At 45.1% G+C, this 21728-nt stretch overlaps 2 protein-coding genes across 2 annotated transcripts; both read left to right on the forward strand.

Annotated features, from left to right (window-relative positions):
* Positions 1-1378: 1378 nt before the first annotated feature.
* Positions 1379-21196, forward strand: LOC125518904 (protein ROS1A-like). Its single transcript, XM_048683798.1, has 22 exons — positions 1379-1610; positions 1703-1797; positions 5228-7451; positions 7949-8039; positions 8174-8251; positions 8876-10074; positions 11502-11609; positions 13132-13226; positions 13503-14957; positions 15103-15182; positions 18120-18204; positions 18282-18373; positions 18471-18539; positions 18614-18650; positions 18740-18822; positions 19259-19828; positions 19861-19897; positions 19985-20042; positions 20106-20227; positions 20375-20440; positions 20535-20649; positions 21165-21196. Exons 3-22 carry the CDS (start codon positions 6389-6391, stop codon positions 21194-21196), a joined length of 5535 nt encoding a protein of 1844 aa, XP_048539755.1. The 5' UTR covers positions 1379-1610; positions 1703-1797; positions 5228-6388.
* On the forward strand, positions 8913-10456 carry LOC125520370. Its single transcript, XM_048685276.1, has 2 exons — positions 8913-10074; positions 10353-10456. Exons 1-2 carry the CDS (start codon positions 8925-8927, stop codon positions 10397-10399), a joined length of 1197 nt encoding a protein of 398 aa, XP_048541233.1. The 5' UTR covers positions 8913-8924; the 3' UTR covers positions 10400-10456.
* Positions 21197-21728: the final 532 nt, after the last annotated feature.

The following is a 21728-nucleotide window of genomic DNA, read 5'->3' on the forward strand; positions in this document are numbered from 1 at the left end:
TCGTCGTGTTCTAGATGAATAAGTATAAGAAGTAGCAGTTTATGTTTAATTATGAGTTCCACAATGAGAAACCCCAATAATCCATGGATGATCCCCCACAGAGTTCGTAGGGAGGAAGTTTATACCATGGAAACTATGAAGAAGCGCAAGAGACACCTCGTCGTGTTCTAGATGAATAAGTATAAGAAGTAGCAGTTTATGTTTAATTATGATCACAATGACGAGAAACCCCAATAATCCATGGATGATCCCCCACAGAGTTCGTAGGGAGGAAGTTTATACCATGGAAACTATGAAGAAGCGCAAGAGACACCTCATCGTGTTCTAGATGAATAAGTATAAGAAGTAGCAGTTTATGTTTAATTATGAGTTTATCGAGTCGTCAGATTATGTACAGTACTATGACATTGAATAAGTTAATGGAGTTTATGCCATGTTTGTGTTTGAAATGAAGTTCACATTGTAAAACAAGTTTTGAGAGTTAAGATTGAAGCTGGGTTAGATACCATCCTCCAATGCCTCAGATTTTTTGGGAGTTCAATTTTAGTTGTGTGTTATTAGGAGTTGCCAAATTAAGTGATGAATTAGACTTGTGAAAGTGCCAGTTTACACCCGAGCTCATATGCTCTTGCTATGAACAATCCAAAAGTTATTATTTCTGTTTTTTTGTCAAGAAACATTGGTTAGTTTCCTACATACATGCAAATTTCATGATGGTACCAACATTTGTAATGATTTGGACAAAAAAATCAGTGCTAAAAAATGCTTACAAAACCACTTTTGGAGCATCGATTTTTTTATTTTTCACCTAGAGCACCACGATTGTTTTCTTCTCACAAAACTTTGCACATAGATAAAACAGTGAACAATGTTTGCTGACAGTAATTTTTTTCAGTTTTTTTGACTTCTTTTGATGATTTTTTGAATTTTATTATTCATCCAAGTACATCTAAACCCGAGAGCTGAAAATCCATGTCGTTAGACATGCTTTTAAGGCGGGAGATTGGTGTCGCAGAATAGATCGTTCCCCGCAACAGCCGCAAAGTCTCAAAACTAAGGTCGGGCAACAGTAGTAAATAGCCTTTACGCTCAGTGATTCCCGCATCTCGCCCGCCCGGGCCCAGGAGCAGCGCCGAATCGCCACCGTTTGGATCCGAGCCGGGCAGGCAATTACGAGCCCACGACGTAGAAGCCGAAGGCTCTGAAACCTGTCTGCTTGGGCTGGTTTGGTGGTACGCGATGCGGCACCAGGTTTGGTGAGGTGTGAAGGCTACAGGTGTCGCTACACGCCACCAACCGAGTGACCGACCATGCATGCGGCAGGCTATAAGAGAGGGCCCACCGGCTCGGTCGGACCGCACAATGCGATCTCTCTCTCTCTTGCAGCGACGCCCCTGCTTGCTCTTTTCGTTTCCCTCCCTTTCTGTCCCTTGCTCACCTCTCTCTCTCCCCCGCACCGCACAGATCCGGGGTGGAGAGGAGGGGACTGGGACCCTAGGAGGAAGCGACGCTCCGTACTTCTCACCAAAGGTCTCTGCACGAGCACCGACGCGGGGGGACGCGCATCGCGAGGTCGTACATGGCCGATCTGCTCTGGCTCCACCAGTGAAGTAAGTGCACATCGCCTGCGGGCTTGGTTTCCTTTTGTGTTTTGCTCTTTCGTTCACTTGTTTCCATTTCACAGTTTTTATGTTATTATTAGGGTGGATTGTCGGATGCATCCAGCTCCGTAGGACGGCAGGAGACTGCAGAGCTTGCAGGATTGGGTCTGGTTTGGCTCGGAGGTGTAAGAAACAGGTAATGCTACAATTTTAGTGACGGGTTAATGCTTTGTGATCCAGCGCATGCTTATAAGATTATTGCCATGTTTATGCCCATTTACTCCTGGAGATAATAGTCTGTGGCCGTGACCATGTTTTGATAGCCGATCAGATGCTTTGGTACGTTGCTTTCGCCCAAGCGCGTCTTTGACGAAATCATTAGCTAGTCCCCTGAGAGGATGATGTTCCATCCCCATGGAGCAGTGGCGAATCCAGGACGAAATTGGAGGATGGGCTCAAAGTTAACGGCGAAAAAAAACGAAACAATCGCTTGAAGAAAAACAACATCATCTCGTAATTCCCTTTTTCAAATAAGCTAAGATTTTCCCAGATTTCTACTAGAGACATGTAGTGTTCACTGGGATTTTTGTGGAATTTATGAAAAAGAATTATAGTTTGAACCAAATTTTGAATCTGCCTAGCTAAATAGCCTTGGGACAATGTTACGGTAGTATTATGGAAAATTTCAGTAAAGACTACAATTTCCTTGTCCAAATATGCTCAAACTTTCACAGAATACTACTAAAAACATGTAATAGTATTTACTGGAAATTTTCTGCAACGTGGTCCGCCGCCGGCCGCCCCAACGTCGACCAACGCTAGGTCTGGAGCCCTGGACCTGGAGCGTGAGCAGTGCGTGTGGCGTGTCCAGAAGCCTGGATGCGTGCATTATGTGCTTCGTTGCTTTGGTTGGGCAGTCCTGCGTGTGGGCTGTTGCCTATTGTTTCGCTGATAGGCTAAGCAGAGAAGAGTAGTAGTATAGTAAAAAAAATTGGAGGGTAGGCTAGAGCCCTATGAAGCTCACCTACTAGACTCGCCACTGCCATGGAGATACCAATTTTTATGGGTTGAAATGGGACATATTTTCTTCCTCAAAACTTAGCCTCGAGTCTATCTCTTTAGGCTCGAGTCTATCTCCTTATCACACGCGGCAAACATACCGAAGCGAGAGTTGAAGAAGGCGCCATGCGATACCACGTGTTTCCTAAAAAACTTAGTGTTTAAGCAAAGCCGCGTTATACGACGCTTACTAACCGAATAGCCGGGACATGGCGTGTGGGCGGTGCCATATGTTGCTACCGTTTTTGAAAAATAAGCACACAAATGGATCGCGATACCAAGCGATGAGTGAAACAGTCACGGGCTATAAGGTTCTTCCACAAAGAGCTTAGCCTCGAAGCAATGTCGCCATGCGGTATCACAAGTTTCCTCAAAAACTTACTGTTTAAGCAAAGCTGCACTATGCGACATATTACTAACCGTATAGACGGGACATGGCGTGTGGGTGGTGCCATATGTTGCTAGCATTTCTAAAAAACAAGCACACATGGATCACAATGCCGAGCAATGAGACACGGGTTATAAGGCGCTTCCACAAAAAGCTTAACGTTGAAACAATGTCGCCACACGGCACCACATTTATATATGCTAAAAAAACTTAGTGTTTAAGCAAAATCGCGCCACGCGACGCGTTACTAACCGTATTGCTGGCATGGCATGTGGGTGGTGCCATATGTTGCTAGCGTTTCTAAAAAACAAGTATACACGTGGATCGCAATGCCGAGCAGTGAGTAAAAAGTTATAAGATGCTTTCACAAAAAGCTTAACGTCGAAGCAATGTCGCCACACAAACCTCATGCCCCTAAGTGAATAATGGCTCTAGGCATGCCAACATTGACATTTTTCACCAAGCGTTTCTTGAATGCTTAACACTAAAGCAAGTCCTCTTCACACTTTTTCCTCGAAAAGGAGGATAGATCTCCAGCCTCTGCATAAACGCTTAACCAATGTCGCCAAGCGTTTCTTGAAGGCGACAACTTACTCTCGAATCTATCTACTTGGCACATGTGATAAACATGCCGAGGCGAGAGTTGAAGAAGGCGCCACATGGTTAGTCATGAAGCCACCGCCAGGGGTGAGGGGAGCCCCCCTCCCTGGTTGAAATTGTTTTACATATACCCTTGAGATTTCCTTAAAAAATTACATATATACCCTTTAAATTTATATTTGCCCCCCTAAAGCTTGGTAAATTGTGTTTGCCCCCCCCCCCCCTTCTTGGATCCTGGCTCTGTCCCTGCAGACAGTACCATGCGTTTCCTAAAAAAACTTAGTGTTTAAGCAAAGCCGTGCTATGGACGTGTTATTAACCGAATAGTCAGAACATGGCATGTGGGTGGTGCCATATGTTGTTAGCATGTCTAAAAACAAGCACACACATGGATCACGATACCAACCAATGAGTGAAATAGGCATGGGTTATAAGGTGCTTCCACAATAAGCTGAGCATCAAATCAATGCCGCCACACAAGCCTCATGCCCTAAGCGAGTAATGGCACTAGGCATGCCAACACTTAACTTGGTGCCGAGTGTTTCTTGAATGCTTAACACTAAAGCAAAGTCCTCTTTGCAGTTCTTTTCCCGAAAAGGAGGATAGACCTCCGACCTATTCATAAAGGCTTACCCAATGTTGCCAAGCGTTTTTGAAGGCGAAAACTTAGACTCAAATCTACGTCCTTAGCACACGTTGCAAACATGTCGAGGTGAGAGTTGAAGATGGTACCACGTGATACCATGTACTTTCATTGGCTTTGGAATAATAGGGTAATTCAAAATAGCGGCCAAAACCTTGGGAACATCTAAGTGTTTAAGCAAAGCCACGCTATGGGACACACGTTAATAACTGGATAGTTGGAATATTTCATTGGCTTTGGAATAATAGAGTAATTTGGATAGCAGCCAAAACATTGGGAACATCTAAGTTAATGACCAATAGGTTTGGATGGCATGCGGGTAGTGCCATATGTTGCTAGCATTTCTAACAAAAGAAGCACACACATGGATCACGATGCCGAGCGAGAGTGAAAAAGTCACGTGTTATATGATGCTTCCACAAAAAGCTTAACGTCGAAGCAATGTCGTCACACAAGCTTGTATTGTTCCATCCCATTGAAATCTTTGCTAGTCCTTGAGAAGATCATGTTCCATCCCATTGAAATACTCCCTCCGTCCCAAAATTCTTGTCTTAAATTTGTCTAAATACGGATGTATCAAGTCACGTTTTAGTATCAGATACACCATATTTAGACAAATTTAAGACAAGAATTTTAGGACGGAGGGAGAACCAACTTTGATGGTTTGAAATGGGACATATATTTCCTAAATAAGAAGGTTGAAGGAGATAAGATGAAAATGCTGAGTTACTCTCGAATCTATGTCCTTAGTACACGCAGAAAACATGCCGATGCGAGAGTTGAAGAAGTTACCACGTAGTACTACGTGTTTCCGCAAAAACTTAGTGTTTAAGCAAAGCCGCACGATCATTGTACTGTTTACTTACACTGCGATCATTGCTCTTTTGGACATTATATAACCTTTTTGCATGGTGTCTTTGTAAATCTTTTTTACAGATGAACACTAAGTTTTTGAGGAAAAAATAGCTAGCATGGACGAGGGCAAGTTTCAGGCATCTCAGATGAATTCACCCATTGAGCTGGGGACAAACAATGAAGCTGGTCCGGCTGAAGGTACTGGCTTCAGTAGAAAAGAAGACAAAATACCTAAGAGGAAAAAGCACAGGCCCAAGGTAGTCAAAGAGAAAAAAATAACCAAAATACAGAAGTATACAACTGCAAAGCCTGCCAAGGAGAAGGAGACTCGCTCAACTGGCAAGAGGAAATATGTCCGCAAAAAGGGACTAAACGCAACAACGAACCAACCTCCAGCAGAAGATTCTGATATGCAGAACAGAGCTGAAAAAATAAAAGCAAGGAGAAGCTTGAAGTTCAATGAGGATGATCGGCGAAAAAATGCTGATCTAGCATCACAAGCCCAGGTTACTGAAGCGTCTTTCAATCCAGAGGATCCTCGGTCATCAATATATGCAGCTAAAAGAACTCATGCGCGGGTGGCATGTCATTGGGGGGGCACCAGCAGCTCAATAAATGCCAACCCCAAAGCTTTTACAAGAGAAGCTGTGACAATGGACGGATTTTCTGTGCAGGGCGATGGTTCGAGCTTTGCTACCAATCAGAACAACCATAATGAAGCTTCTTTTGGTCTTCATAATTCTTACGATTTTCCCCATATTCCTGCACCAGTAGGTAATCAGAGAGAGCATAGTGCTGTCAATGGCCCTATGGTTTCTTTAGACACAAGCTTTGTGCACTCAAATAGTTCAAGGACAATCCATAATGACCCCCATTCCAGCAGTTCTCGAGGATCTTATCTTACTGAAACTTGCCAACAGATGAGACCAGAGTCTCAAAAGAATCAGCAGTTTGGAGCTGTGGGCGAGTTTTCTTCCTCGTCAGCGCATCTTCCCAGTAAGTGGAATACAAATGAAGTTTCAGCAACAAACTCTGGAGCTTTTACCTTGGCTGATGTCCAGAGGTCGTTGGCCCTTGATAAATCACGATGTCACCAACGAATGATTAGCTCTGGGATCTCTGAACTCATCAGGGTCCAACAACATAACCAACCTACCCTGTCCCTGTGTGACACCAGTGACACAGTTTTTGTTGCTTCGCCTGACAAACAGTCCAGATACATAAATTCTCTTGGAGGAAACAATGTACTACCAAATACGTAATATCCAGACGATGGGAAGCCATCAACTTCAGACTTTGGAAGTCGAACCTACTCTGCATTACTCCATTGACGAAGATTGTAGTATTGCTTTACCTGGCAAACAGCCAAGATACTCGACTGCAGAGCACACACAATTGCCCAGTGGTACTGAGAATCCATTTATAGAAAATTATATCCCCAGTGGTGGTATTCATCAACTCCAGTACTTCGAAAAACGCATGGTTAACGGGCCAGAATCAGTTCCAGAAACACATGGCGCGTCTGCTTATGATGATGCTGTGAACAACTACTGCATTGCTATTCATGGCGAGCAGATCACACACACAGGAATTGAAGCTGTTGGGAAACCAGTAAGTAAATCAACAAGAGCTAAACGCCGTTTGCTAGATGCTTCTGGAGAAAACAAAGAAGCAAACCCTACCAAAAAGCCAAAGAGCGGCCGTCCAAGAAAGGAAGAAAGCAATGGGAAGCCAAAAGGCAGAGGCACAAGGAAAGAAACTGTTCGTCCTGCAAAACGTTTATCGTCAAAAGGCAAATGCACCGACAATGAGCCTATTTCTTGTGGCTCTGAACTTTCTGCAGGAACTACTACTAAGGCGGCAACGTCGGAGTCTAAAAGAAGTATGGAGAGACCAAGCATTTTGGAGATCTCTGACCGTGATAATTATAGAAGCATCGGTTCCGAGCATATTGATGGAGCCATTACTGAACTTATAGCACTATCAGCTGATCCTTTAGACGCCGAAATTGAAATTTTCAACCTTTTATACATTAGCAAATCAGATAAAGTTATGGCAGCTGCTTGTAATAAAGGCACATCTGATGCGCTCGTACCATTTCAGAGAAATGGAAATAAAAAACGTTCTCGACCCAGGGTGGACATCGATCCAGTAACCTCTTTGATGTGGAACTTACTAATTGCACCAAATATGAGTGATGATGCTGGAGGCATGGACAAGGATAAAGAGAAGTTGCTTGATGAGGAAAGAAGAGTGTTCCGGGGGAGAATCGATGCATTTATTGCTCGCATGCACCTAGTTCAGGGTATGAATTCTGTTTCAACATCAAATTTGTAGTGCGTTCTCTTTGGTATATACTACTCCCTATGGTCACATAAAAGTTCGTTACCTCCTTGAGCATGCAACTTGTTTTTATTTAGGTCCTAAAATATTTAGATTGATCTCATCTCATCATAGCATAGTTTTTTCGTAGAAAGTAACACGCGACAGATATGTGTTTATATCGTGATAATGGTCTAAATTGCATTTGTGAGACTGATCCTGAAAAAAAAATGAAGTAGTTAGGGTTTGCATCCGAAAAGAAGATCAGTTGATTGCATTTGAACAGTGCTTCTGAATTTTAGTTAAGAAAACAATGCTTCAGAATGTTACATGGACCACCATCATGCACCATCCCAATATATGAATGGAAGAGATGGCTCTTTCTTATTGTTACAAGACTATGGTTACATGTGTGTTAGGTTACAGTTCAGATGCGTTTTTGGCTTGCACAATAAACTTCAATACTGGATCTCTTTACAGGGGATAGACGATTCTCTCCTTGGAAAGGATCAGTTGTTGACTCGGTTGTGGGTGTATATCTTACTCAGAATGTTGCCGACCATCTTTCTAGGTGAAAGCAAACTTCTAGCCTATTTAATTTATTGAGAATTAAATTCTAGCCTATCTGGAATAAGTATACTGCTTCTAATTCGCATGTTATTGTTTCAACATTAGTCTAACTGCCATTATTTAAAAAAAATCCAGTTCTGCTTTCATGGCGGTTGCTGCGAAATTTCCAGTCAAACCAGAAGGCCCGGAGGGATCTACAGCAGAGATGTCTCTGTTAGAGTTATAATATAAGTCATGTACCCCTTTGTATTTATCTCGTTGTATGAGGGGTTTCCTGCATATGTTCCACACATGTACATGTATATATATATCGGCCTATGGCCTCATGGGAATACAAGTTGCATATTCCTAACATGGTATTAGAGCTAGGTTAATTTTTTCGCACGCTGCAACTCGTGCATTCGATCCCTCCTCTCCAGATCTTTGCTGCCGCTCTCGATCGAAGCAGAGTGCCTAGCCAGATCGAAGCAGCCGGCCGCAGGGGGCGATCTCCCTCCTCTCCCGATCGGACTCCATCGATCTCCCGCGGACGCCCGTCGCTTCCAGCCGACTGGTTCCGCTCGTGACCGAGCCAGCTGCCAAGATCCTGTAGCCGGGTCCCGATCGACGGGCCGGCCTCGATCTCCCTCCGCTCCCTCTCCCGCAGACGCCCGTCGCTCGCGTCCTCTCCAGCGGACGCCCGATCCGGCGCCGGCCCGCTCAGGTCGCTGGTGGTCTCGCCTCGCTCGCCCCCGCCCGCCTCTCTCTCCCACTCGCAGCTGCTCCATAGCCAGCGCCTGATCCGCCGGCCTCGATCTCCCAGCAGCGCTGCTCTCCCACTCGAAAGCTGCTCCATAGCCAGCGCCTGATCCTGATCTGGTTGTTCTCATCGGATCTACAAAAAAAAATGTCTGCTGCATCGGGTTTTGTTGCTGTCCCTCGCTGTCCGGTGATCTTTGATGGTACTAACTACACCGAGTTCACTGGCTTCATGCGCATTCACATGCGTGGCATTCGTCTTTGGGGTGTTCTTTCTGGCGAGGTCTGCTGTCCGCCACGTCCAGTTCCTCCGGTGGCCCCTACTCCGCCAACTCCATCGGTTCTTCCTACGGATGCTAATCAGGCCGCCAAGGATGCGGCTAAGGTTGCTGATGAGGCTGCTGATCGTGCTTATGATGAGAGGGTTTTGGCTTATGAGGAGGCTCTTCAGTTGTATCATGGTGCTCTGTCTGCTTACACCCAGTGGCTTGATGATGATGCTCGTGCTGCAGCTGTTCTCACTGCTAGTGTTCTGCCTCAGTTTGCTTCTGAATTTCTGGGTCTTTCTACTGTCTTTGAGATGTGGATCCGTCTTCGTGAGCGCTATCAGCCCTCTGGTGATGCCCTATACCTCTCTGTGATCCGTCAGGAGCATGCTCTTCAGCAGGGTGACTCTACTGTTGATGACTTCTATGCACAGAGTTCTGCTATCTGGCGTCAGCTTGATTCTCTCCGTAGTGCTGGGTGTCGTACCTGCCCCTGTTGCCAGGCTGTCCAGGCCAATTTGGAGTTTCATCGCGTCTATGAGTTCTTGTCTCGGCTCCGTAAGGAGTTTGAGCCCCGGCGTGCTCAGTTGTTTGCTCGTGGCCGTATTTCTCTCATGGAGGCGCTTTCTGAGATTCGTGTAGAGGAGACTCGCTTACGTGGTGCTGGTTTGCTGGAGGTTCCCTCTGTGCTTGCTACTCGTGCTCCATCGACCACTTCTCGCTCTAGTGCTCCGCCGCTCTTGCCCACTCCTTCTGGAGGCTCAGGTCGCCCCCGTCCACACTGCGCCTATTGCAACAATGATGGTCATCTTGAGTCTCAGTGCTACACGAAGAAGAAACACCTGCGCAAGGCTCAATCATCATCTTCAGGGACTTCGTCGTCTACCTCGACAGCTTCAGCCATTGCTTTGACTGAGCAGGATATTCTGAGACTTAAGCGTCTGCTCGCGGCTTCAGGTTCTTCCTCGACGGGTACTGCCGGTTCTGTGACTGATGCTTCCCGCACTGAGCAATCACCCTCTACACAGTCAGGTACATCCCCATGGGTTCTGGACTCTGGAGCTTCTTTTCATATGTCTTCTCATTCCTCCACTTTGTCCTCTCTTCGATCACTGGATTCTCCTATTCATGTCTTCACTGCTGATGGTACTCCACTTTCTGTTGCTAGTAGAGGCAATCTTACTACTCCTTCTTATTTTGTTCCTGATGTTGCTCATGTTCCTCGACTTACCATGAATTTGTTTTCTGCTGGTCAACTTACGGATTCTGGTTGTCGCGTCATCCTCGACGTTGACTCTTGTTCTGTCCAGGACCGTCACACGCACACTCTGGTTGGGGCTGGCCCTCGCCGCCGTGATTCTCAGGGTCTTTGGGAGTTGGACTGGCTTCATGTTCCTTCTGCTGCCACCACCATTGCCAGTTCTTCCGCTTCTGTTGCCTCCGTCACTAGTTCCTTCCAGCAGTGGCATCATCGACTTGGTCATCTGTGTGGTTCTCGGTTGTCTTCTTTAGTTCGTCGAGGCCTTCTGGGGTCTGTCTCAGGAGATGTCTCTTTAGAGTGTCAGGGTTGTCGTCTTGGCAAGCAGATTCAGTTACCATATTCACATAGTGAGTCAGTGTCTAAGCGTCCTTTCGATTTAGTCCATTCTGATGTATGGGGTCCGGCCCCTTTCGCTTCGAAAGGTGTTCATAAATACTATATTATTTTCATAGATGATTTCTCTCGTTACACATGGCTTTATTTCATGACTTCTCGTTCTGAGGTGTTGTCTATTTATAAGCGTTTTGCTGCCATGGTTCATACTCAGTTCTCTTCACCCATTCGTGTTTTTCGTGCTGACTCCGCTGGCGAGTATATCTCTAAGATGTTGCGTGGTGTTCTTGCTGAGCACGGGACTCTCTCTCAATTCTCTTGTCCTGGTGCTCATGCTCAGAATGGTGTGGCTGAGCGAAAGCATCGACATCTTCTTGAGACGGCTCGTGCATTGATGATTGCTGCCTCTCTCCCGCCTCATTTTTGGGCTGAGGCCGTCTCCACATCCACCTATCTTATCAATCTACAGCCTTCCGCTGCTCTACAGGGTGGTGTTCCTTTCGAGCGACTTTTTGATCGTTCTCCCGATTATTCGATGCTTCGCTTGTTTGGTTGTGTTTGCTATGTTCTTCTTGCCCCTCGCGAACGCACCAAACTGACCGCTCAGTCTGTTGAGTGTGTTTTCTTAGGCTACAGTGATGAGCATAAGGGCTATCGTTGTTGGGATCCTATTGGTCGTCGGATGCGTATCTCTCGAGATGTGACTTTTGAAGAGTCTCGTCCCTTCTACCCACGCCCATCTTCCTCGACTTTTTCAGTGCAGGATATCTCTTTCCTCACTTTTCCTGACTCACCTATCACCCCCGCCGACACTGTACCTCTCCGTTCCACTTCCTCTCCTTCTCCACATCTTGTTGACTTGCAGCCACCATCCTCCCCGGTCTCCTCGCCTCGCATGTCGCCGGATTCTCCACCTTCATCTCCGGTGACTTCCTCTCCCAGTTTGTCACCGGATTCTACACCTTCATCTCCGGTGACTTCTTCGTCGTCACCCCCTGATTCTACCTTGCCGATTCCTTCTTCTATTATTCCATCTCTTCCTCAGCATTACACTCGTCGTCCACGACCAGTTGATGTCTCTGTGGATGGGTCGTCATCTTCCTCTCAGCCTACTTATGGCTTGCGTTCTCGTCCTCGTCCGCCTGTTGATCGCTTTGGATTTCCCACCGCTGGTGCTGCTGTTCTTGAGCCGACTTCTTACCGTCAGGCTGTTGTTCATCCTGAATGGCAGTTTGCGATGGCAGAGGAGATTGCTGCTCTTGAACGCACTGGTACTTGGGATCTTGTTTCTCTTCCTCCCGGAGTCCGTCCGATCACTTGTAAGTGGGTCTACAAGGTTAAGACTCGCTCTGATGGTTCTCTTGAGCGTCACAAAGCTCGTCTTGTGGCTCGTGGTTTTCAGCAGGAGCATGGTCGTGATTATGATGAGACTTTTGCTCCTGTGGCTCATATGACCACTGTTCGTACCCTTCTTGCCGTTGCCTCTGCACGCCACTGGTCTGTATCTCAGCTTGATGTTAAGAATGCCTTTCTTAATGGTGAGCTGCGTGAGGAGGTGTACATGCAGCCACCACCTGGGTATTCTGTTCCTGATGGCATGGTATGTCGTCTTCGTCGCTCTCTCTATGGCCTTAAGCAAGCCCCCCGCGCCTGGTTTGAGCGCTTTGCCTCTGTGATCACTGCTGCTGGTTTTTTAGCAAGTGCTCATGATCCCGCATTGTTTATTCACCTTTCTCCTCGTGGTCGGACTCTTCTTCTTCTTTATGTTGATGACATGATCATCACGGGGGATGACCCCGAGTATATTGCCTTTGTCAAGGCCCGTCTTAGTGAGCAGTTTCTTATGTCTGATCTTGGACCTCTTCGCTACTTTCTTGGGATTGAAGTCTCTTCTACCTCTGATGGCTTTTTTATATCCCAGGAAAAGTATATCCAGGATCTTCTTGCTCGTGCTGCTCTTACTGACGAGCGCGTTGTTGAGACTCCTATGGAGCTCAATGTTCACCTCCGTGCTACTGATGGTGATCCTCTTCCTGATCCGACGCGTTATCGTCATCTTGTTGGCAGTCTTGTCTATCTAGCTGTCACTCGTCCGGACATCTCTTATCCGGTTCATATTCTGAGTCAGTTTGTCTCTGCCCCCACCTCGGTTCACTATAGTCATCTCCTTCGTGTTCTTCGATATCTTCGAGGCACGATCTCTCACCGTCTATTCTTTCCTCGCTCCAGTTCTTTACAGCTCCAGGCCTATTCGGATGCTACGTGGGCTAGTGATCCTTCCGATCGCCGTTCACTTTCTGCTTACTGTGTTTTTCTTGGTGGTTCTCTCATTGCCTGGAAGACGAAGAAACAGCTTGCAGTTTCCCGTTCGAGTGCCGAGGCTGAGTTGCGAGCAATGGCTCTTTTGACGGCAGAGGTGACTTGGTTACGGTGGTTACTTCAGGATTTTGGTGTTTCTGTCACTACACCGACTCTGCTTCTATCTGACAGTACAGGTGCTATCAGCATTGCACGCGATCCTGTGAAGCATGAGCTCACCAAGCATATTGGTGTTGATGCTTTCTATGTGCGCGCTGCTGTGCAGGATCAGGTTATTGCTCTTCAGTATGTGCCTTCCGAGTTACAGTTGGTGGATTTCCTGACAAAGGCTCAGACTAGAGCACAACATGGCTTTTATCTCTCCAAACTCAGTGTTGTTCATCCACCATGAGTTTGAGGGGGGGTGTTAGAGTTATAATATAAGTCATGTACCCCTTTGTATTTATCTCGTTGTATGAGGGGTTTCCTGCATATGTTCCACACCTGTACATGTATATATATATCGGCCTATGGCCTCATGGGAATACAAGTTGCATATTCCTAACAGTCTCATATGCCTCCTGGACAGAATGATAGCTGTTCTGGACTATTTGGTGATTCTTTCAAGCTGAAAGGGAAGTTCTCTGTTGAAGAGATACTTAATACCGAGTTTCATGAAGGAAGTAACAGTAACGAATTGATTGGAAGTTTTTCTGGAGATGGATTCAACTTTGCAGCAGGAGAATGTTCTGTTCCATATAGGGAGTCCCTAATTGACCTCCATGAAAATAGGCAATCAAAATTTGTTGTCCCAGAAAGTGGCATTGCAAGCGTGATAGAAGCTGAAGTACCAATGGAGGATGCTATTTCTTCACAAAATTCTTCTGTTTCTTCTCAACATTCGCCAGATTACCCTTTTCACAGAACTGATCCAATGGGGTTCAGTTTGTTGCCATACTTCCCAGAAAAGGACCACATGGTGATAAATTTACCCAATAGGATGACAAGTTCAACTGGACATGCAGAGCATCCACCAATGCAAGATTTCCAGAACATGCATAATGATATGGTCGGATCATCAGAATATGGAGTTAATCTTCTTCCAGTCCCAGGTGTGAATAAAGATGTGTTGTTTGATCTAAACAGAACTTATCAGGCTTACGCCTCCTATCTCCAGAATGGCCATGTGGATTCGACGAGTGTTCCTTTTGTCAGCCATCTGGACAATTCATTCTGCACAGGCCTTGATAGCATGTTTCATCCAAATATTACACAACCTGAGGATAGTTTTTATCAGTTACCATCTGCTTCTAGCATGTCCAACAGAAATAAAACCAGAGAGGCTGATTGTTCAAGCAATGTTCTATATTGTATGGACGAGTCACTAGTCCAGCAGAAGTCCCATTTTCCTACCGAGCCTTCGCAAAATGAGAATTTTTCACCAATAATGAAACAAAACTTTCAGCCATTAATTAGTTCAGTGGATGAGTCACTTTCTAAAGAACAGTTATTTTGTGAATACAAATTTTCAAGCAAGGACATTGAAGTTCCATTTGCGCAACAGCAAGAGTGTTCAAATTCGCAAGAGGTATACAGAACAAGGGCAAAGCAAATGGACGGTCAGTCAGGATGCAGCCAACCCCAACTGGAAAACATTATCAGACTTCAGGCAGAAACATGTGAAAATTATTGTTCTTCAAACTTGTGTGAAAACCTGAATGCTCATTCACAGGTCTCACAGGGAGTTGCAGATCCCATAAGGAAATCAAAAGTTAGTCAAAAAGGTTCATCGGAAGTTCCTACAGATGAATCAAAAGGAAAGACGGTGTGTGGGCCTACAGAGAAAACTTATGATTGGGAAAAAATACGAAAAGAATTGTTCGCCAATAATGGAGATAAACCAAGAAGTCCTAATGCAAAAGATTCGGTTGATTGGGAAGCAGTACGGCAAGCAGATGTGAAAGCCATATCTGAAACCATTAGAGAGCGAGGACTGAACAATATGCTAGCAGGCCGAATAAAAGTAAGTCTGGTATAAGGAAGCTTTTTGACAAAATGACAGGGCTGAAAACTCTAGCCAGTCAAACATGTCCACATTTCAACTGTGGTACATGTTTGATTTACAATATTAAATTTGCCCATTTTAATCTTGGTCATTCGCTGTGCAGGAATTTCTAAATCGATTGGTGAGAGACCATGGAAGCATTGATCTTGAATGGCTGAGAGATCTCGAACCAGAAACAGCAAAGTAAGTAACCAGTTACATTTTAAGAAAACTATCAGACCTATTGACCGACGAAAAAGGCTTTCCCCCCTCTTTATATTACAAAGCAACCACCAAGCAAAACAAGGTCACACCAGCAGTACAGGAGCAGTTCAAACAAAACACAAACTAGTCTAGTTCCGAAGAAGAGTGCAAGGTTAGCTGGGGGCACAGCACAACAACCCCAACAAAGAAATAGAGCAACAAGCTAATCCGGCTCCGGCGGTGGTGGCGGGGACGGGAGGCGATGGAGCGAAGCTCGGCAATGATCCTGTCAATGTTGTTGCGAGCACACCGCTTACTGAGCGGTCTCCATAGCTGTAAGAAACCACATAATTTGTAATATCGCGTCAGTAGCGCGTCGCGGAATCATCAGTCAATCACAAGCTTATTACGGATGGTCCATAATGTCCAAGCTAGAGCGCTAATTACTACCACCCACATTGTGGGTCGTTGACTAGCGGCATGTTACGCACTTCAAGGAACATATCTGGGAGGTTGCCATGGCACCATCCGCCACCAATCCCCTCCTGAAGGGTACTCCACAGGAAGATCGCTGCCGGACATGTGAAAAAAGATGTGACTGGAGTCTTCCGGGACATCACATAGTGGGCAATTTCCATCGCTGGGGCCACTTCTCTTTCGAACCTCGGTACTCGAGGGTAACCAACCTCGCGCCAATTTCCAAAGGAAGATTTTGATCTTCATCGACACTTTCATCTCCCAAAGGAGATTAAGTTCCGCCAGACCCGGCGTGGCTGCAATGGCCTTATATAAGGACTTAGAGGAGAATTGTCCACTCGGCTCGAGATGCCAAGAGATGGTGTCACTCTCAAGCGAGGGGGTGTGTAGCGCCACACACTCAATCAGCTCCTCCCATTGGTCCCGTTCCGCCGTACCAAAAGTACGTCTAAGCGTGAGGTTGGCAAGGTTACCAAGGGCATCTTCTACCGAGATATGAGGTCTCGCACAAATGCCGAAAAGCAGCGCAAAGCGTACCGCGAAAGGTCTGGTACCCGACCAACGGTCCAACCAAAACAGGGTACCAACCCCGGATCCTACCGAGATAGAAGATCCTATACGGAGGACCGGGAGTAGTTGGATTATCGCTTGCCAGAACTGGGACCCTCCAGACCGTGGGGCAAACGCCAATGGTTGGCCACGCAAATATTTTGCGTGTAGGATGTCTAACCACAACCCGCTCTCGCCCGCGGCTATTCTCCACAACCATTTGGAGAGAAGGGTGATGTTCATCCGTTTGGATGAAATAACCCCCAAGCCACCTTGGTCCTTTGGTTTACAAATCTCCGACCACTTGACCATGTGGTACTTTTGTTTATCGCCATTGCCGGCCCAAAAGAACCTAGATTGGTATTTGGCAATGTCGTGATGAAGGGATTCCGGGAAGCTATAGAATCCCATAAGGGTACGCAAAAGGCTTGTTTTAGTTTCATAAATTATTCTTATAGCCACATGGGATAGATAATGCACTTGTTTTCAAGCATTCTTTCCACGAATACGCAAAAGGCTTGCATCTCATTGCCCTAAAACAAAGGAGAGTTTTGCATATCTCGTGGTTCGTCGATTGAACCATGCACCCAGTCACAACACAATGTGATTACTCCCTGGGCATGATTAACATCACACCCCTTGCACCAGCTAGCTCTGCGCCTCTGGTCCCAAGCACGAGCTGCCAGGCTCTTAAGCCTGACGAAGCTGAATATCGACACTTAGAACTGAAGACAGTATATAGAGGTGTAATGTTTCACCTCTGAGTGATGAAGCCTGCGTCGTCCAATCTGCATCTTACGGTTCCTGGCGCCACTTACCGCTTCCTACCAGCTTCGGCAATATCAACCACAGGTGGTCCATCCTACGGCTCACCGAAGCCCAGCCGTCACTGTTAATTTATCCGACAACGGGCTTGCTCATTTACTGTTTCCCCCTCTTTTGCTTGCTGTCCTGTAAGGCTATAAGAACAACCATTCTGGATCTGAGACGATCATCTCTTGTAACTGGGTTAAAACCCTAAGCCGCTGTGTTCCGGCTGGCCTCATATGTACCTCAGATCTTGCCCAGATTGAGTGCTTTATCCTGCCAAAGTAGCTACTTTCTACTGAAATTCCTCTTAAACTGTAACTCATCGACAGTTCAGCTAGTCTAAACCTGTCACGAGCCTCGTCCTGAATCTTGCACAGCTGCTGCGGGATGCCTCATCGTGCAGCACTGAGAGTGCAGATGTTCCGCTGCTTCCAGGCACCAGGCTGCAATCATGATGAGCGATGTTGTGCCCTTCCTCTGAGCAGCAATACAGACAAGACTGAGGAGGCCCACCATGATTGGAAGTAGACACCCGGCTGCCGTAGTGGTGCCATAGTTTTGGCACAAGACTAGGCAATCGACCAAAAGATGCTAAACAAGATAACTTCAGTCAGTGGTGCCTGTTTGTTTTTTCGTTCTTTTCTTGGGCTTGTTGAGCTATGCCCTCAGCAGAATCTGTTGTACTGCTGTGTGTGTGTGTGTGTGTGTGTGTGCGTGTTGTGTGCAGCGTGAACCTTGTTAAACTTTGTTGGACCTTGGCTCTAGTGGTTGCTTTATTTATAAAGCAGGGCGAAAGCCTTTTTTGGTAAACAAGATAACTTCATAGTAAAGTAATAGAAGTGCACATAGTATATAAGATGGCAGAATCTTATGTGACGATGCTAATACTGAGATATTTTTTATAAGTCAATTTGATCCCAAGATATTCAACTAAGTAGTAACCGAGTGTCGGAAAATTCCGAGTGCTATGTGCGATTTGCATGTCTCAAACATGCTTGTCATACAGGCCTGTCTATTAGCAATAGCTAAATATTTTTTTCTTAATTACGTTTGACCATTGCATTTTCTTAACCTGTCAGAACCTTTGTTTCACCCTTTCAGGGAGTTCCTTCTAAGCATTAGAGGGCTTGGACTCAAAAGTACTGAGTGTGTTCGCCTTTTGACACTAGGTCATGTAGCTTTTCCGGTATGTTCGGTCCTTACCTTGAGAAGCTTCTCCCAGTTACACTCTTATTCAGAGAATCTTTATGTTTAATCCCTTAGGTGGACACAAATGTTGCTCGGATATGTGTCAGGCTTGGCTGGGTGCCTCTTCAACCTCTGCCTGACTCTCTTCAACTGCACCTATTGAAACTGTATGTTTCTTATTCCCTTGAGTTAGCTTGATCACAGGGAGCATATACATATATACCGGTTAATTTGTCTGACATATATCATCTTCTTCCATCGAAGTTATCCCGTGCTGGACCACATACAGAAATATCTTTGGCCTCGACTATGCAAGCTTGATCAGTTTACTTTGTAAGTCAAATTAAGCATTTCAGAAAACAAATATTCTTAGCTTCCAACATTTAGTAACACCTCTCAGTATGCAGGTACGAGCTTCACTACCAAATGATAACTTTTGGAAAGGTGACAGGCGCGAGACAGTGCATCTATCTAATGATCTAACAGGAATTTGAGTTAATATGAACTGATGGACTGTTTTCTTCCTCTTTCAGATTTTCTGTACCAAAAGTAAGCCTAACTGCAATGCATGCCCCATGAGAGCTGAGTGTAAGCACTTCGCTAGTGCATTTGCAAGGTAATCTCTTAAATTGCATGATATCCTTGTTACTTCAGCTATTAACCAGCTACACAATATTTTTTAGACCTTAGATCATGGAGTATATATGAAGGATGATATTCTCTATCTATTGCAATTCACAATTGTAGCTCTAGACTATGTGTATGATACGAGCAACCTTGGCACAACTATACACGACCTGATTATTTTCTAATCATAAGATATAGTTACATTTATACTGGAGTGTAAATCAGTTCTCCCTAGTTTAAAATTTGATTGAAATTATCGGGCTAGCATTAATGAAAAGCTCATACCTATTCGATTTTCTGTTCACGCACTTACCTGTTCTACTAGCTTGATATTCAAATGGTGAGTTTTATGTGAATTTTGAGATTTCGTGGAATCCAAATTGTATTTTGCTGACATGTCACTAACAATAATGTGTGTAATACAGTGCAAGGCTTTTGCTTACTGGTCCTGAGGAGAAGAGTTCGGTTGCATCAGAAAATTTAAAGGTCGCAGAGATGTGCCACCAAACATACATAGACCCGAGACCAGAGGGTCATTTTGAGTGGAATGCAAACCATCACGGCCATGTTGCTTCTGGTAATCATCAGCCAATTGTGGAGGAACCATCAAGCCCCGATCCTGAACCAGAAATTGCAGCACAAGAAGCTTCAGTACAGGATCTTTTCACTGACGACCCTGATGAAATTCCTACCATCAATCTTAACATGGAGGAGTTTAAACAAAACTTGAGGAGTTATATGCAAGCAAATAACATTGATACTGAAGACACTGACATGTCAAAGGCCTTGGTCGCTATAAGTCCCGAAGCTGCATCTATTCCAACTCGCAAGCTCAAGAACGTCAGTCGCCTGAGGAGTGTACACAAAGTGTATGAATTTTTCCTTGATATTAAACTAATTAGAATATCTCAGAGTTCCTTTGTAATATCTGCATCACTCAGGATGGAGAACACACACATCTATCTATGTATAATTTCATTTGTTTGCAGCTTATTGTTTTGACTTATTTAATTTAATTTGTTTGCAGCTATGAACTGCCGGATTGGCACCCTATTCTGAAAGGAGTAAGTTCCGAGCAGATAGCAACTTAGGCACTTTTTTTTATTAATCAAGTATGCGTTAAAGCCAGGGTTTTGCTTACATATTTGCAGTTCGACAAAAGAGAGCCAGACGATCACTGTCGATATCATCTTTATGTTTGGACCCGAGGCAAGAGCATGCACTTGAAACTTTATCCTAGTTACATGTTAATAATGCTGGAAATTTAAACAGGTGAAACAGCACAATCAGCTGATGCACCAAAGACATTCTGTAACTTCGACGAAACCAGTAAACTATGTGGAAGTTCAACATGCTTTAGCGGCAACAGTGCACGGGAAATTCAGGCTCAGAAAGTCAGAACAACAATTCTGGCAAGTTCCTAATAGGTTTTCTAAATGAGTTACTCGCAGAAAAACCTTTTTAAACATGATGATAAATTTATGTGCATATATATAATATCCATAAAGCAAAAATAATCACTGTGTGACAAATTCAAGCAGATACCATGCCGGACAGCAATGAGAGGAAGCTTTCCGCTTAATGGGACATATTTTCAAGTTAATGAGGTGAGCATAATTTTTTTGTAGTCACGACTGCCAGTAATAGAAAGTTAAGATTTTGGTCATGGGATTTATATGTGGTACAAATTTTGTGATGTAGTTGTTTGCTGACCATCAGTCAAGCACAAATCCAATTGATGTACCGGGAGCATGGATACGGGGCCTCCGAAGACGAATGGTTTACTTTGGAACGTCAGTTCCGACAATATTTAGAGGTCTCTCTCTCTCCCACAACTTGTGGCCTTCTAGATCAGGGTCTAGTACATAAACTGAGCCTTCAATTTGTCTCATATCTGCATTGACAAAGTCCTGTCCATGGCTTCATGCATCACTGTGTCTGACATACACAACCTTATGCCCCCAGTAGCCCTGACTTGTAGCACCTCCCGAGCATCACTGTCCATCTTCATTGGCTTGACATCCTGCATAACTTGGGAGCAAGCTTATTGTTAGAAAACCCATGGCACAAAGTCGATCATCAGAGGACAAGCAATCACAACAAGACTCCGAATTTGTTAACGGTTCAACGCGACCGTCTATGGGCTCTCCTCCCCATGTACAAAATCAACATAGTACAATCAACCAAAGGCCCTGTTGCATAGTCCATCAAACAACGCCTCCTACCATCACCCACAGCTAGTTCAGTCATCCTTGTGACAGGACCATCCCCCTCATGATTTGTGTCTAGCCTACCAGCTTCGCCTAGTCTATTTTGGCTTTTTTTTTTCAGCAAACCTGCTTCCATTTGCTAGATGTGGCTAGAAACAGGACCAACAAGGGATTACAACCCACAGAAATTACTCAGGGGATACACAAGGAAAAAAGAGAGTAAAACAGACCTGGAGAAAACTCTCGAAAGAGTGTGCCACGTGAAGAGGTCCTTTTGCGGATGCCACGGTGCCTTCTCGGTTGCACACGTACTCATCATGCTTCTTGGCCACTAACCAAGGACATGCCTGCCACAGACAAACACAGTCACTGCCCGCCACCAGTAAACGAAGAACACCGGGATTGGGGCAATGGGACCTCCGGGTGATCTCACAACCATAGATCTGGAGGTTGGGGCTGAAGAATAAAAAAAAATCCAGTTTTTGCTTGTGCTTCAACAACATCGAGAGAACCCTTGAATGGGCAGTTCTCTCTGATTGGGCTGAGCCTTGTACTATTCATGGTGGGCCAAGTGCACAGGAGACTTTCTTCTTCTTTTCTTTTATGTTTTCTAATTTTCTCTGGTCACTGATTGGCTTTTGTAAAACATGTAACTAGTCACATAAATAACAATGCATTATATGGC

This window comes from Triticum urartu, chromosome 7 (genome assembly GCF_003073215.2).
Source record: "Triticum urartu cultivar G1812 chromosome 7, Tu2.1, whole genome shotgun sequence".
In the NCBI taxonomy this organism is placed as follows: Eukaryota; Viridiplantae; Streptophyta; class Magnoliopsida; order Poales; family Poaceae; genus Triticum; species Triticum urartu.

Bases quoted from the DNA above. Each gene is read 5' to 3' on its own strand.
- LOC125518904 (XM_048683798.1), top strand. From the start codon at position 6,389: ATGTACTACCAAATACGTAATATCCAGACGATGGGAAGCCATCAACTT. The intron at 14,958-15,102 runs GTAAGTCTGGTA...TTCGCTGTGCAG, and splicing joins TGCTAGCAGGCCGAATAAAA to GAATTTCTAAATCGATTGGT. The intron at 19,898-19,984 runs GTAAGTTCCGAG...ACATATTTGCAG, and splicing joins GGCACCCTATTCTGAAAGGA to TTCGACAAAAGAGAGCCAGA.
- LOC125520370 (XM_048685276.1), top strand. From the start codon at position 8,925: ATGTCTGCTGCATCGGGTTTTGTTGCTGTCCCTCGCTGTCCGGTGATC. The intron at 10,075-10,352 runs GTACATCCCCAT...TGTTCTGTCCAG, and splicing joins ATCACCCTCTACACAGTCAG to GACCGTCACACGCACACTCT.